At 42.2% G+C, this 16,277-nt stretch overlaps 2 protein-coding genes and 1 non-coding gene across 5 annotated transcripts in view; all 3 read left to right on the top strand.

The window, feature by feature from the left end:
• The window catches only part of Nol8 (nucleolar protein 8), a 25,424-nt gene extending 23,886 nt beyond the window's left edge, over window positions 1–1,538 (top strand). Inside the window, exon 18 of the mRNA XM_028763243.1 lies at window positions 939–1,538. Within this exon, the coding sequence (XP_028619076.1) occupies window positions 939–989 (51 nt within the window). The 3' untranslated portion in view covers window positions 990–1,538. The remainder of the gene's footprint in view (window positions 1–938) is intronic.
• A 3,023-nt stretch (window positions 1,539–4,561) lies between these two features.
• Window positions 4,562–16,277, top strand: part of Iars (isoleucyl-tRNA synthetase) — a 54,317-nt gene continuing 42,601 nt past the window's right edge. Inside the window, exons 1-7 of one of the 3 annotated variants that reach the window (XM_028763213.1) lie at window positions 4,562–4,632; window positions 9,458–9,583; window positions 10,202–10,358; window positions 10,519–10,638; window positions 12,528–12,610; window positions 13,582–13,699; window positions 14,920–15,067. In XM_028763213.1, coding sequence (XP_028619046.1) covers window positions 9,465–9,583; window positions 10,202–10,358; window positions 10,519–10,638; window positions 12,528–12,610; window positions 13,582–13,699; window positions 14,920–15,067 — 745 coding nt within the window. In that variant the 5' untranslated portion in view covers window positions 4,562–4,632; window positions 9,458–9,464. Of the gene's footprint in view, window positions 4,790–9,457; window positions 9,588–10,201; window positions 10,359–10,518; window positions 10,639–12,527; window positions 12,611–13,581; window positions 13,700–14,919; window positions 15,068–16,277 lie in introns of those variants that run through there. The other 2 variants (XM_028763214.1, XM_028763215.1) reach the window with 2 other exon arrangements.
• On the top strand, window positions 6,757–6,890 carry LOC114617699. Its single transcript, XR_003710849.1, has one exon. It is a non-coding gene; the product is annotated as a small nucleolar RNA SNORA84 (small nucleolar RNA).

The following is a 16,277-nucleotide window of genomic DNA, read 5'->3' as shown; positions in this document are numbered from 1 at the left end:
AGATAGATAGATAGATAGATAGATAGATAGATAGATAGATAGATAGACTAAATTCATCAAATCATGTATTCAAAACTTTCTAGCAGAAACAGGGTAGAAAGGCCCTTTAAGGTAGTTAGCTGGAGTTCCCAATTAAGTTTTCTGTCCATACCTGAGCCTCCCATAACTAAGCTTCCAGCTTCTCTTCCCCACTACAGACACTTTATCCTAGAATGAGCATAGCAACATCTGCTAGAAATTGCTTGCTTTCTAACTGTTCTCAAGGGCACAGTTTTACTCTTGAGCTGTCTTGATGTTCCCTCCTCCCTGTCACGCAGTTGGTGGGTCAGTCCATCTGCAGACAAGGGTTCTTAGAGGACACTGGATAAAAACATACTTAGGTGCACAATGAGGGCGGCAGGGGAATCCCTGCTTCCAGGGCTAGCTTCTCAATGAACTCAAACAGCACATGACAGTATACCAATATAATGTACATTACACAAGTACTTGTCAAGACACTAAAGACTGGCTCATTTGAGTGACTGGGGACTCTTCAGAAGGCATATATGCTAGGCCCCAAGGGAGAGGGTAGGTTAGTGGTTTGTCGCTGTTGGTTGCTGTTAGTCGTGATTTAAGTAGTCAGTGCACAATGAAGAAACCAGAAGAAATTAGACATCTTGAGAGCAAAGATCAAATTGCTCCAAGGAACTTAACTCCCAGTCAGCAGGAAGTAGTATATCAATAACATCAACCCTCTCCCCTTGTATCTCCTATGTAGTGTTAGAGGGTGAAAAGGGAGAAGGGTCAAAGGGGAAAAGAACCCACAAGGTAGCCAAAGTCTACAAGTGCATCCCAGTGAATGTTTGTAGATAGGTTTCTATGACTTGAAGTGTACTTCGTTCACCATGAGAAATTTTTGCTTTTTGTTGATTAAAACTTCTTATTTCATGGTTTTCTAGGATTGTCGGAAGAAACATAAAGAAGCCAAAAGGAAGGTGAAAGCAAATTAACTATTGTCAGCTTCGATTTTGGAATTAAATGTGCATACTGCTCACCAGCCCTCCAAAGAAATTAACCTGGAAAAGCATTCACTGACAAAGAAAAAATTTCGTAGTAGAAAAATATTCAAAGCCTGGTGATGATGACTATTTCTCTGGAATTCGTCTATATTCCCTCTTTGGTGACTGTTCCCAAATTAACTTAGCCAGTTGTGTTAACAAACGTAGCCTCAGCACTTCAGAAGAAGTGGGAGGATCATTTGAGCCTGGAATTTTAGATCACACTTGGCAACATAGCAGCACCCCACCTCAGAACAGCACCCATTCTTGTTCCCCACTCTGAAACACTAGAGGCTATCTCTTGAGGCTCACATGAAACTGCTTAATAAATGGTTTGATGTACATGTTTAAATATTTCTACCTATACTAAATGTTCTTTACCTCTAATTTAGCTTTTTAAACTCAACTACAAATTAACTTTGAATTCTGTTCTTACAAATATAAGTTTCTGATGTAATTTCTGAAGACAAGATAGAACTTTTTAATAAATGGTTCAGAATATTTGTGTTTATTTCTGATTAAATATTCTTTACCTTCATTTTCTCTTTTATTTAAAAAAGAAAAGGATAAGTTATAAGTTAATGTTGAGCTATGTATTTATATTTTGAAAACAAATTGCCCAAAATGTGTGATATTTACATCAACCCCTAAGATTTCTGTGAGGACCAGGGAAGAAAGACAGTACAGTGTGTTCTTGACCTTAGCCTCATCTAAGTCCCAAAAATCCAATTAAACGTGAGTTTATGAAAAATACTAATGAACTAAAAGACCACTTATACTCAATAGTCAGGAGTCAGATCCTAAGTCCAGATAGAAGTGCAGGTTTGATATTTCACTAAATCTAGCCTAGATTCAACACAGACATGCTTCCTATTAAAATGGGCAGTACAAAAGTGTTAGTCCTAAGAGTCATATTGAGCTATGATGTGCATCTTAGTCTGTGTAGTATTCATTGATGCACATTTTCCTTGAGTACAAAAATCTATTGTGATCTGTTCTTGGGTTGTTAACCATTATGTCTGCACTTCCTATATCTGTCACACAGATGCTTGATTCCTATGGGTTTTTTGTTATTACTGTTGTTAGTAAAATAGTATACAGGTACTAGAGAGATGAAATAATTTGGACAAGTAAAAGAGTATACAGGAACTGGAGAGATGAAATAATTTGTACGAGTAAAATAGACTACAAAGAACTAAACAGTTGGAAGAACTGATTTCTCTGTTTCTAGGATTTCAGACTTAAGATATTAAAAGCTATGTGGAAAGACACTTAAGGTGTTATACCTTCTCTTGACGTAAATCATACCTCATTATTTCATAGCAAATAATCCTAGTAAAAGCCACAATTTTGCCCATGTATACTTCATTTGGTTAGGATTCTCTACTCTATATAGTCATTGGGGTGCATTAGCTGGAGATAGAGGTTCTGCTTAGATGCCTGGCCCACTCAATGTCTATCCAAGGGCTTCTTTAAAGTGTAGCAATTAGAAGCCAAGGGTACATGTTTCCAGAGGCAGGAAACATGGTGCCAGTCTCTCAAGGTCTAGGCCAAAAATAAGCTCAGCCACTGTTTGCGTTTTCTACAGGTTAAAACGGTGGGACGAACAAAAGAACTGGTATCCATACTTAAATCTGCCAAGGACTCCATTTCAAAGCATTGGCAAGTAGCCTGCCCCATTCCCAGTTCTGTCATGAGATGTAACATGAGCTGCTTCTTCCAGTAGTTATCGCTACAGTTTGCCTATCTTACATTCTGGATTTGCTGTCTTGTTTAGGTCTTTTTGCAGACTTGACAAACACTCTATCACTGACAGTTTTACCTGACTTGCTCCTTAAAAAAAAAAAAAAAAAAAAAAATTACTCTTGAATCCAAGTTGTATTATTTTGGCCACAGCTAACATCTTTCAGGACTTTGGGTTTTGTTTTGTAGTTTGCTTGCAAGATAGGGTTACTCTGTGTAGCCCTAGAAATGGCTCTGTAGATCAGGCTGACCTCAAACTCAGAAGTCTGCCTGCCTCTGCCTCCTGAGAGTTGTTGGAATTAAAGGCGTGCACCACCACCACCCAATCTTGGAAGTTTTTATATTATTTTCTAGACAAACTGTTCCTTTACTTCTCAACAGTACTTTATAGTGTTTCTCAATCCAATTTTTAAACAGTCTGGTCCAGTCTAACTACCCGTAGATTTCTTTCCCTTTGTGCCGGGAGCCTTTGTTCTATTTCTGCACTCTGAACAGAAGACAGACATGAGGTGAACCAATTGGCAATTTAAAGAATGCAAAACTTAAAAAGTGCCAATATTTCTGGTTAATAAGGATACTCATAATTAAGAAAGCAAACAGCACAGGCAAACACCGCATCTAATTTTTGACACAGTAGGGCCTAGAACTGTTGGATAAACACTGAACAGTTATCAAAATGTTCTAAAACTTGCCGAGCTTTCTACTTCATTTAGGCCAAATCCAGTTCTTGTTTGTTTTTTTCTGTCATTAATGAATAAAATAGGCACTTATTCACCTAATTAACGCTGTCAACTTATCAAGACAAAACTTTCGAAGATTGGTGTCAACGTTCTAATTTGTTCTAGACCGGATCTGAAGAGTACTAAGTAGATATATAATAATAATAAATAAGCAAATTTTTAAAATGAATCATCCCAGTGATGGTTCAATAAAAGGTTCGGATTATTGCCAGGCCCTCTTCCCTTCTCTTTTCATTTACCACATGGTAAGCAGTCTCCAGGTTAACTTGTATTGTTCCCAAAATAACTGTGGGAGTCACTTGTCAGAAGTTTCATTTGTAGCATAAATTTTAGATGCCATCACAGCTGGGAATCTAACTCAGTTGGCAGTGTGGCTATGGTGTACAAATGCCCGGGTTATCCACAGCACCATATAAAAACTGGCGTGATGCGACATTTCTGTAACTCCTCCATAGTGGAGGCAGGAAGACCTGCAGTTCAAGGTCTTTCCTTGGCTGCTTAGGAGTTCCGGAGCCAACAGGAGATACATGAGACCCTGAGTCTAAACTAATTTTATATGGTGCCAAATGTTGAGATCTTAAATATACTCACATATGTTTAAGAATATTCACATATATTTAAGAATATTGGGGCTGGAGAAATGACTCAGAGGTTAGGAGCACTGGCTGCTCTTCCAGAGGTCCTGAGTTCAATCCCTAGCTTTCACTGTTCTGGCTTACAAGAGATACATGCAGGCAGGAGACTATGTACAAATAAATAAATCTTTTTTAAAAAAAGAGAGAGAGAGTACTGACATATGAACCCAAATAGAATGGGTGTCTCTCGTTCATAAGCCAAGACTTAGGAGGCAAAAAACTTTGCCAAAAGTGAGCAGCCACTACCCTGTCTGGCCAGGGCTTTTGAGTGTCTTCTTTCTTTGCAGTGACGCTCCCGTCCTGCTCTGCAGTTCTGCACGGACCAATCGCCACACGTGTTGTTTGTGGGTGTTGGATAGTACACGCTGATTGGGCAGCGCAAGGGGCTGAGCCTACCACTGTCAGTATTGCATCACCTCCAGACGCGGAACGTGGTCGCCGGCTGCAACCTGAGCGAGCTCCACTCCGGGTTCCCAGGTAAGTCGCACCCTCGCCCTTTTGGGCCGCAGAGCGAGGCCCGCCCGTGTAACAACCTCCAGACAGCACGAGGCGGTGAAAAAGGAGCACGCTGCTTCCCGCTGTGAGTGAGCTGCGGGCACAGAGCTATTTCCAGAGAGCCTTCTTGGGAGGGAGAGTAAGTAACATTGCAGAACTCAGAGGTGCGCACAGATTCTAGCCTGACTCAATTGGGTGAAGGACTGGGATCCTTAGAAGTCTCCCAGTCATTTAGTGGGACCTTGGTGACTTATGAGCAGGGTGGTGTGAGAATGCAGGGTGATATAGTATCCGGGAGAAGATCGGAAGGTGGTTGAGGTCACTGCCAAGTTAGTTGTTTAAAAGAACTAACCTAGAAGGCTTTCTGGATTCCGGGCTTCTCCCAACTGCCTGGAGTTGCGTGCACTTTTCCCTGGGTACCAAGGTGGGTTATGTGCTGCACGCTTGTCCTGGGCTCACAGAATCTGGTAATGCAGTTTAAGCTCCCGGTTGGTGGCCCTACAGAACAAACTATTGGGGTTTGGAGGTGAGAAGGGATGCTTTATCAGGGTCTCCAATAGGCCTGGACTGAAGGTGGGCAGAGATTATACTCAGAGGTTTGTATGAACCCATCCTGTCGGAACAGAAGATAAGGGGGTCGTTGTCATTTTGGCTTAGGATGTGTACGTGATGAGTATGTGAGAGTGTAACTTGGTTTCCAACGTAATGAATTTGTTGTTCTCATTTTTAGTGTGTTAGTGAAATAAGCAAAAATCATTGAAAAACTCACATAATACAAATCGGTGTATCTTAGACTTGCTCTTTTGTTTCTCAGTGTATAGGTAGAAAGTATAGAGTTGGTCTAGAGTTGGTCTTCTCTAACTACTAGTTCTGCACCTGGGGTTTCAACCCAGCAGTGGTCATGCTACGCGGTTAGGTCTGTGGTGGTGACATGTACCGTGCATGTACAAACTCTTCTGTTTTGTTTTTGGTCATTATTTCCTAAGCAATATAGTATAGTAATTGTGTATCTAGGATTTAAATGTGTTAGGTATGGTAAGTAATCTAAAGCTTAGTTAAAGTACACAGGCAGATGCATGGAATAATGCTAATACTATATTTACAAGACACTTGAGCATCCAGCGGGTCCTGAATCCAGTACCGTGTGGATGTGGTGGGATGTTTCTGTTTGACTGGCTTGTGGGGTTTTCTTGTTGTTGTTGTTGTTGTCGTTGATGATGATGATATCTTAGTTACTTGTTCCTGTGAAGAGACACCCTGGGTGACAATGAAATGCCATGTTGTGGAACCCAGTACACACATGGTGCCTAACACATACATGCAGATAATACCTGTGCAAATTAGAAGGAGTAACATGGATAGTGGAACCCTTTAGCAGAGTTAAAATAGAAGTCAGGTGTAAAAAAGTAAGATGATGGTGTGTGTCTCTCTCTCCCTTGGAGCCTAGCCAGGCTTCAAATTGTCATCCTGCCTCAGCCTCCCAAGTGATAGTATGGTAGGTATGTGCCAACATAAGCAGCAGTATCCATGGCATTGTGGGATACTTCCTCAAGATAAGTTGAGATCATCTTAAGCAAAGGTTGGTGGAAATAGTGTAGAAATAGCTAATGGACAGGAATAGAAATAGAAATGGACAGGTAAGGATGTGGTTCAGTAGATGGAGTGCCTGCCTTGTGTGCATAAAGTTCTGGGTTCAAGCCCCAGGCTCCCAAAAGCACACTTGTGAACTGGAAAGTTGTGGTACGCACGTTTGATCTTAAGACTTAAGGAAGCAGAAGCTGGCTGAACTCTCATCAAAACAAATAACAAGCAAACAAACAAAAACCCAAAGCACTTGTAAATCCCAACATTCAGTGGGTAGAGGCCAGCAGATCAGAAAGTCAGTTATCCCCCAGCTTCCCGGGGAGTTCCAAACCACCCTGAACTTCATGGGGCTGCCTCCAAAAGGAAATGAAATCTCAGAGGAGGAAGCGGAGGCTAAAATGTCCTGAAGGACTTACAGAATAAGGAAGAAAGGCCTGGATTGTATGTGGGGGAAGATGGTGCCGTTTCTGTGCATACCTGGCAGTATTACTGGCCCTTCTCCACCCGCGTCTGTCCCCCACCGCCCTGTGGTTGCTGGAGGCTGTTGTGCAGGTACAGTTCTCCAGTGGATACAATGGGCTAGAAAAACCCTGTGATTTATGCATGGGAGCTGTTTTCTTCTCAGCAGCTGCCATAGCCCGGTCACTGGTACATTGTTCTTCCTTAAGCAGTCTGTGCGGTTGCACCCCGCCTTTGTATTTGCTGGAATAATACCGTGGTTCTCAGTCTTTGGAGAACAGCAGAAGCAACATAGAAAGTCCAATAAAAGCTCTACTGTCGCTACTCAGAAAGTTTAGATCTCATGTTCTTACAGAGGTTGGGGTAGATGTCCCTGAATCATTCATTAGTCGTCAGGGCACTATGAGTGATAGTGTCCCAAGTGTGTTCTGCAGGAGCCTCTCCTAGGGATCTAATTAAAGTGCACATTCTGACCCCTGATGAGTCTGCCTCTCTGATGGCTCCCAGAGACAATGGCAGTCACAGCAGTAGATTAGAAGTGGCAAAATGGATGCGTAGAGACCTGACAATCTCTTACCAACCTCTTACTCACTGAACCGAAGGACCCTTGGTAGATCAATAAATGCAGAAACTTCTTTCTGTCTTTGAAAGGCTGAATGCTGAAGTAACAGCTGATCCAAAATGCCATGTACTTATCAGTAATGTTTAATTCTGTCCTCTGATTGAAAAGGGCTATTTTAGGAAAATTTCATATCTGTTTTGTTCTGTTTTTTTTTCTATAGAACACTCAAGAGATACTTGAATATGAAAAATTAATGAACATTTAAGAAACATGTCTTTTTTTCTATTATTTTGGTCACAAACGTTTCTTGGTAGCTTCAGTCTTAACCTCTGCTGCTTTCAAGTCTGGTTGAGGGGTGTAGACCTTCTCACCTAGATCAGTCACTCTTGGCTGCTGGGATTCCTGATGACATAAGTTTCTGTCTTCTCTGTTCTTTCATCATTAGCAACCCTGTCCGCTTCTAATTGAATTTTGGCTTGTTTAGACTTTAAATGAGAATTCGCACACACATCAATTGTATTAATAAATAAAGCGGGGTTTTTGTTTGTTTTGAGACAGGATCTCAGTGTAGAGTTCTGGCTGGCTTGGAACTCAGTATATAGACCAGACTGGCCTTGAACTGCCTGCCTCTGCCTTCCAAGCGCTGGGAGTAAAGGTGTGAACCGATATGCCTGGCCTAAGGTCTTAAAAATACAAAAGAAGGAAAAGGGTAAAGTGTCTTAGTTTGGGTTTCTTTGCTTCAACAAGACACCATGACCAAAAAAAGAAAATGTTTATTTGACTTACACTTCCATGTCTGTTCATCTCTGAAGGAAGTTGAGATAGGAGCTCACACAGGGCAGGGTCCTGGAGGGAGGCAGGAGCTGATGCAGAGGCCATGGAGGGGTGCTGCTTACTGCGTTGCTTCCCCACGGTTTACTCATCCTGCTTCTTTATAGAACCCAGGACCACCAGCCTAGGGGTAGCACCACCCACAGTGGACTGCATCCTCCTCCATCAATCACTAATTAAGAAAATGCCCTACAGGATCGCCTCCCCCCCCCCATCTTATAGAAACATCTTCTTAACTGAGGCTCCTTTCTCAGATAACCTTAGCTTGTGGCAAGTTGACTTAAAGCCATCTAGCACAAAAAAGTGATTGAAGTAAGATATTTCTCTGGCCCCTACAAGCACCAGGACTTAAATACAAACACCAAGAGAAGGGACCCCAGAGAAGGACTGTATCCAGAATTTAGAAGTTTTAAAATTCAGCCATGAAAAGTTAGTCCAACTCAAAGAGGGCAAAAGGCAAATAAACATTAATCTTCAGATGATATACACGGATGAGAAGCATGTGGTAAGATGTAGGTGCTACTTTGTGCCCTGTGAGGTAGCTCTGACGTTAGTGTGGGGTGGTGAGGAGGATATAGAGAAGTGGGCACCCCATTCGTTGCTCATGGGATATGAGTGGTGCCATCCCTGCAGCAAACGTTTTGATGGTTCCTCAGAAAGTTAGAAACTGAGTTACATGACCCACGAATTCTACTCATAGCTAGCCATATACACAAGAAAGAAAACATGTCCTTGTAGAAGTTTGGACTTAATGTTCATAACAATCTTAGAAACTAGCCAAAAAGGCCAATCAATTCAAATGTGAAAACTGATAAATTGTAGGAGAACTGTATGGACTATGGATGTGTTTTACAGTATGACTGACCCTTCATAACTAAGTAGAACCACATGTAGGTAATCATGTGAAAAATGTCAGGGGTGGTGGTGGTGGTGGTGGTGGTGATAGGGGTAGGTTTTTGTTTGTTTTTATTTTCGTTTTCAAGACAGGGTTTCTCTGTGAAGCCCTGGCTGTTCTGGAATTCACTGTGTAGAGCAGGCTGGACCAGAGATCCACCTGTCTCTACCCTCCAAGTGCTAGGATTAAAGGCATGTGCCACCACCGCAAAGCATGAACATCTTTTCTTATATGAAATACAGACAAATTGTTACAGAGTTAACAAGATTACTAGTTGCCAGGGGCTGAACTAGAGAGAATGTGATGGCTAATGGTTGTGGGAAAAATTTAAAACACTCTGAAATAGATAGTGGTGGTGGTTATTTTATTTATATATATACATATACATATACATATATACACTTTAATAATTTTTTAGCCTGGTATTCCTAAATTAGGAGTTGCAATGACTCTAGCAAATTTGATTTCTCTTTCAGCAACAGAATGGTTCAACAAGTTCCAGAAAACATCAGTTTTCCTGCTGAAGAAGAAAAAATCTTGGAGTTTTGGTCCAAACATAACTGTTTCCAGGAATGCCTAAAGCAGTCAAAACTCAGGCCAAAGTATGTGAGTTTCTGCAGTAAAGACAGACTCCTTACACATAGCTGTTTCTTGTACTGAGTTTCCTTAATGCACACCCTTCATTCACCTGTATGTTCTCAGAGTCTGTGCCTTTCCGTGTAGTAGGAACTCAGTAGTGAACCCTGAATGAGCGGGTTCCTGGTTGTCAGAAGCCATTGGAATGGAAAGTATTTACTGCTTTCTTTCTTGCATTTACAGTCATCTCTGCCCTCCTTGGGTGGGTCCTACAGTATTTCCTGCCTTAGGCTCTATTCCTAGGAAAGACTACCAATGTTAAATCAGTGATTTCATCATGACCTTCCCTTGGAAAATTTTACAGTGGGTGTCCACTGCCCTGCTTCATTGATGAGGTACCCCAGGATGACTCCTGATAAGTAAACAAAGCACATGACTGGATAGCAGTTCCCCCAGCTCTGTCTGAATGGCCTTTCTGAAGGCTGGACCTCTGGTAAATTTCTGATCAGTTATGCTCATTTTTTAGTCCTATTGATCCCACTCTCCCACCCCTGAACATTGTAATATGATAGCTACTTGATACAAAAATGTCCTGAATGTTTGCCATTTTTAAATGACTGACAGTATTTTGTATTATCTGTTAGGTTTACCTTCTATGATGGGCCTCCCTTTGCTACTGGACTGCCTCACTATGGACACATACTCGCGGGGACAATCAAAGATATCGTTACGAGATACGCTCACCAGAGCGGGTTTCACGTTGACAGAAGATTTGGGTGGGACTGTCATGGCTTACCTGTGGTACGTCTGAGTCCCCGGTCTTGTTAAGTTCTCATTGTCTGGATGGTAGAGTTTTCTTTGTATGTATTTCTGTCAGCTACTCTGCTTTCTGTTGCGGCTTACTTGTATGTGTTTCACGAGGCGTGGCTGTTAACATAACCGTCTTACTTAATATTTTCAGGAGTATGAAATTGATAAGACACTGGGGATCAAAGGGCCGGACGATGTGGCCAAAATGGGGATTGCGGAGTACAACAGGCAGTGCCGAGCGATTGTGATGAGGTACTCCGGCGAGTGGAAGGTATGCCGAGTGCTGTCAGAAGAGCCAACAGAAGGTTTGGCTTTGAGGCGGCACTAGATAGAAATGGCTAATCATCCCTTGTGCTTTTTATGAAGTGTTCCCCCAAAGTATGGCTGCCTGTGTGAGCTGGTGTCACAGAGGGCTTGGGTTGCCCTACCTTTAAACATTAATCCCAAGATGAAGTACTACATCCCAGTGTTGTTTTTGCTGTCTGGTTTTACCTCTATCCTCTTGCCACAATCATCTCCTCTTTAAAAGTCTCTGTCCTTGAGTCTGGAGGTCCTGAGTTCAATTCTCAGCAACCACATGGCGTCTCACAACCATCTGTTCTAGGGTATGGGATCTGATGCCCTCTTCTGTTGTGTCTGAAGCCAGCGCCAATATACTCACTTATATTAAGTCTTTTTTATTAAAAACAAAACAAAAAAACAAAATAAGTCACTGTACTTATCTCCTGGTGTTCTTGGTGGCCTAACACTCAAGTCCTTTGGCCTCAGTAGTCTGTGTGCTGGAGATACAGGCACACAGCACTACCCCATCCCCACCCCCCAGTTTTTCCTGGTTCTTCATGCAGGCTGCTGTGTGTCCCCCCACCCCCCAGTGTTCCCCCTTAGTGCTCTCCTGTCGTGACCCGAGTGGCTTCTGCTGTATTGGCGTGTAGAGTCCAGTTTCATTAACACGAAGGCTAGAGCTAAGTTCTCTCCCAACTTTACTCTCATCCCTCATCCAGCGGGGGAGTCCTGCTGTCGAGAATGCTGCCTTAATGTAGGTCTGCTTTTAAAATCTAATTTTACATTTCTGATTCTCCCCTCACCCCGCCCCCCTTAGGGAAAGATCTCATTGTGTAGTCCTGGCTGGCCTGAAACTTAATATGCAGACCAGGCTGGCTTGGAACTCAAGAGAGCCCTTCCTGCCTCTGCCTCCTGAGTTCTGGGATTAAAGGTGGGAGCCACCGTGCTCCACAAGTTTCCAAAAATGTTTCAGTTTGAGATAAGCTAAAACATGTCACTGTCCACCTGGTGTGAAGCAGTCTCCTGTGCCCTGCATCTGCTATCCTCCAGCAGCTGACATCTTCAGAAACACAAAGGCAATTCATTAACATGAACAAAATACTGTCCCCTTGTACCACCCACCGATCTTCCTGACCCTGAAGTCTGTTTGGGATCAGCCACTGCCGTTAGTGGCAAGTTCTGTTTCCTTTGATGTACAAAGTTCATTTAGTCTTCCTTTGTCTTTTAGGACTGTGTCACTTTGGGGAGCAGGGAGATAAGGTTGCTAGGGGTTGAATCTATGGTATTATGCATGTTTAACCAATTAATTATTTGTTTCACCAAGGTGCTGCCTGGCCGTCTAGTTTTTCCTTGGTGCAGTGCTGGTTTTGCTTTGCAGTTAATAAGTATCCTATGGGTATACTATTTCTGTCGTGCTTTTTCTTATGATACTTTGAGTCACTAATTTTAGCAACTATCAGTAAATTCTTCCTAGCTATAGCTATTTCTCTGCTGTCTGCCAAGTAATAGTTGCAAATGACTTTTATCAATTAATACTGCTGGGCATGGTGGGACACACCCATAATCTCAGTACTGGGGAGACAGAAGGAAGATTATCCTAAATTTGAGGCTAGCTTCGTTTATATAACAACTTTCAAACTAGAAATACATTGTGAACTCCAACTGTAATGGCTTAAGTATTTGTACTTAGAAATAACAATATGTATAAGAAATGAATACTAAGAAAACTTGGTAACTTAGGTGTTGTTTGAAATAATGTTTACTTGGACCATTGATTGATTATTTTGATTTCCCAAAATAGTCATAGGTAGTGACAATAAAAATAAAAATAGTTATGGTATTGTTTCCTAATGCTACTCTAACTTTCATGTTTTTAAGTCTACTGTTACCAGACTCGGCCGATGGATCGACTTTGACAATGACTACAAAACACTCTACCCACAGTTCATGGAGTCAGTCTGGTAGGTTTATTTTAAATTGTAGGAATGATAAACATTCTCTTTCATTGGTCAGAGGAGAGATGCGTGACTGAAGAAGTTTGTTTACAAGTCCATTGTTGTTTTTGGAGCAAATGTGATATCTTCTAGCTTTTTCTAATGTCAGGAGAATGATTTACATGCTCTCCCCACCCCCTACTGATTTGTTCCATAAAAATGACATTTTGGCAAATAGGAGACCCTACTCAAAGCCCTTACACCTTGGGCAAATACTCTATCACTAAGCCCTGTGGGATAGCATTTAATCCACTTATGGGTAGTGGCCCATACATAATCCAAGCAGTAGTCATGCAGGAAGATTATGAGTTCAAGACCTGCCTAGGCTACCTAGTAAGAAAGAGACTCATTCTCACAAAACAGAAAATACCCTAGGGATATTGTAATTCCAGTGAAGGTTTTAACAAAAGAAAAGGCAGACACCTATGTGGTGTGTTACACATGTGGGAGAATTGAGTAGTCAACACTAGAATTTGAGGTGACATTGATCTCTGGTGTCCTTGTATTTAATGTGTTCATTAAAACATTTTAGTAAGTGGGGGTTGTGCTTTTTAAATTGCTTTTATAAAAGCTGCCTGTTGCATAGTTTAAATAATGTACCAAAAACCTGAAGAAAATCCCAAAATGCTATGTTGGCAAAAAGTTGTTTTATCACAGCTCTAAGAATTTTGGTGTAATATCTGCATGCCACTGGGGCTTGAACTCGTGCCTTGCCCATGCTGAGACAAGCTCTCCCCCGCTAAGCACCACCCCAGTCTCAGTAATGGCACTTATCATCTACATCTGGCCGTGAAGTGGGTCTCACCAACCAGCTCCCAAATGATGAGTTTTCCCCTCTTCTTCCCCAGAAGAGAGCTTTAGACGTTGGCATAGAGGTCTGCATCTCAACGGCAGACACTGACTCTGTAGCCATAAAGCTCCATCTCTTGCCTTGCCAGGTGGGTCTTCAAGCAGCTGTATGACAAAGGCCTCGTGTACAGAGGCGTGAAAGTCATGCCCTTCTCCACTGCGTGCGGCACTCCACTCTCCAACTTCGAATCCAACCAGAATTACAAGGTGCGTGACGTGCTGGGCACTGCCGTAGTCCGTGGTGATTGTTGACCGATTACTATTAAGGTGACTGTTCCCAGTTGTTCCCTGCATGGCTGGTGGTGCCAGGTGCCTGTCCCTACAGAGTGCTGATGGTACAGCCACTCGATGCATAGAGGCTGTGCTAGGTTACAATGGGGGTATTTTCTCCCTGCTGGGTTTATCATGGACTCTGTATGATGGATTCTTTTTGCTTTGGCCATACTGGGTGCCTGCTCTTGTCTGTCTCTGACAGTTTTTCCTGGCTACTGTTCTTCAGGAATCCTGCCTTTGGTGACTTTATATCTTATCTGGTACCTGTGGCATCCTTTGTTAAAGGTATTGGGAAGGAGATTTAATTGAGATGCTAAGCTGTGTTACGATCTTTTTTTCTGCTGCACAGGACTTGTGTCACTGGTACAACTACCCTTTGTCATCTAGAGGGTGAGGTCGAGCATCTCAGAACATGAACTGTCTCATGTCTCACGTGTCTATGCTCACCCTTCACTTTGGCTACTTTATATGGTCCTCATTTTTAAAGGGATGATAACTCTTGGGAAGCCAGGTTTGGAAATTATCACACTTCAGAAGTGTTTTAACATCGTGGTAGAGAATGTTTTCCTTCTCCGTTTGATCAGTCCCTGTTAGATGGTTGGGATGATTCCTTTTTGTCTCCCAGTTGCCTTTGTTATTGGCTCATGCATATTTAATAAAATGTCTTAAGCATGTAAAAATATATACTATAATATACAGAAATAATTTTTATCCAAAACAGCTTTGCTATTTAACTCATTGCATACTTACCATAGATTAGATCATTGTAATAGTGCAACTTCCGTTCTTATTGGTTATGAGCCTTTAATGGCTGAGTTACCCATCGTGTCCCCAAGTCTTCTAGTCAGTATTTCTCTTTTGTGTTGTTGGTTTCTGTTTGCTTGTTTGTTTGCTAGTTTGCTTTTGTTTGTTTGTTTTTGAAGATAGGGTTTCTCTGTGTATTTCTGGCTGTGGTGGAACTCTCTGTAGACCAGGCTGACCTCGAACTCAGGGATCCACCTGCCTCAGCTGGGATGAAAGGTGTGCACCACCACTGCCTGGTGATTGAACTCATTTTCATCCTAAAATTTACTTTAGTCCCCTTTCAGGTCAGTTTACCGTTATTCTGACCTTCACAGGTTTGTGAAATGCTGCTTTCCCTCACTGTCTTGCAGGATGTTCAGGATCCTTCAGTATTTGTAACATTCCCTTTGGAGGAAGATGAAAATACATCCTTAGTTGCCTGGACAACCACTCCTTGGACTCTCCCCAGTAACCTTGCGCTGTGTGTCAATCCAGAAATACAGTACGTGAAGATCAAAGGTAACTATCGGGCTGATAATAACTTACACTTAATACTGAGAAATTTATTTTTAATTTTATATAGATATAAAAGCTTTCGATTTTATGTAGATACAAAACAATTTTATACAAAAAGTTTGTACTAAAGACAAGCTATAAAGACAGGCACAGTGACTCATACCTGTAAGTCTCAGCACACAATAAACTGGCAGGAACATTGTGAGTTTGAGGCTACACCAAGCAACATAGCAAGATCCTATCCCAAAACAAAGTCGGGTGGGAAGATAACAGGAAAGGATAAAACAGAAAGGCAGCCTGAAAAGCTGTCTCATTTCCCTGTGAAAGTGACAGAGATTTTTATAATTTCCAGTTTTAATGTAATTTTTGCACCTCATTGACCTACTCCACAGTAGAGAATTCTTATGTTCCAATTAGGTCCTTCCTTAGAGATTTATATGAAATATGATGGTTGGAACATTCTGAGCACATTAAACTTTCAGATTTGGAGAAATTATAGGAAGGAAAAGAGAGAAAAGCACATTGGGTGGGGCAGGGCTGGGTAGGGCTGGGTCGTGGAACAGCTGCTCTGGAAGGAGGTGCAGCATTGCTTCCGGGGTTGAGCTTAAGTGACCTAGTAGTTTGCCTCAGGTGAAAGCAGGATCTGGGTTTGGCGGCACATGTGCCTGAATGTTGGAGGCAGGAGAATAGAGTTTTCAGCCACCCTTGTCTGGCTGGGAGCAGTGGAAACAGGCGCTCGCTCACACCCTGTTAGTCCTGTGCTGTGTGACCCTGTCAGCAGTGGCCCAGGCATGGGAGCTGCCGTCTGGTGCGCAGAGAGCGTTATCCAGCCTTAAAATGTGTGTGGGCCAGCCCTTCTATACTTAGAGAAGGGAGGAGATGTCAGGGACAGTCCTGCTTACCCACTGAAGGCCTAAAATCAGCCATAGGCCTAAAATCAGCAATAGGCCTATCATACATGTATACTAACACCAAGTCTTGGGTCTCAATGGAAAAACATTGAAACAGAGGACTATAAGCTATTGTAAACAGGCAGCTTTTGTGGAAATTTACAAGTCTTAGTAGTCATAGACCTTGTAAATAGATAGCCTGGGCAGACAATACCAACTTAGATAAGGACAAGTGAGTCATAGGCAGAGTCATAGTGAATTGTCCCCTGAACCTTCACCTAGCCGATACCTGGTTCTGAAAGATATCTGTATTCCCTCTGAAC

Source organism: Grammomys surdaster, unplaced genomic scaffold (genome assembly GCF_004785775.1).
Source record: "Grammomys surdaster isolate TR1022 unplaced genomic scaffold, NIH_TR_1.0 137, whole genome shotgun sequence".
In the NCBI taxonomy this organism is placed as follows: Eukaryota; Metazoa; Chordata; class Mammalia; order Rodentia; family Muridae; genus Grammomys; species Grammomys surdaster.
Note: the sequence above shows the minus strand (reverse complement) of the source record. Positions and strands in the feature narration are given on the sequence as shown.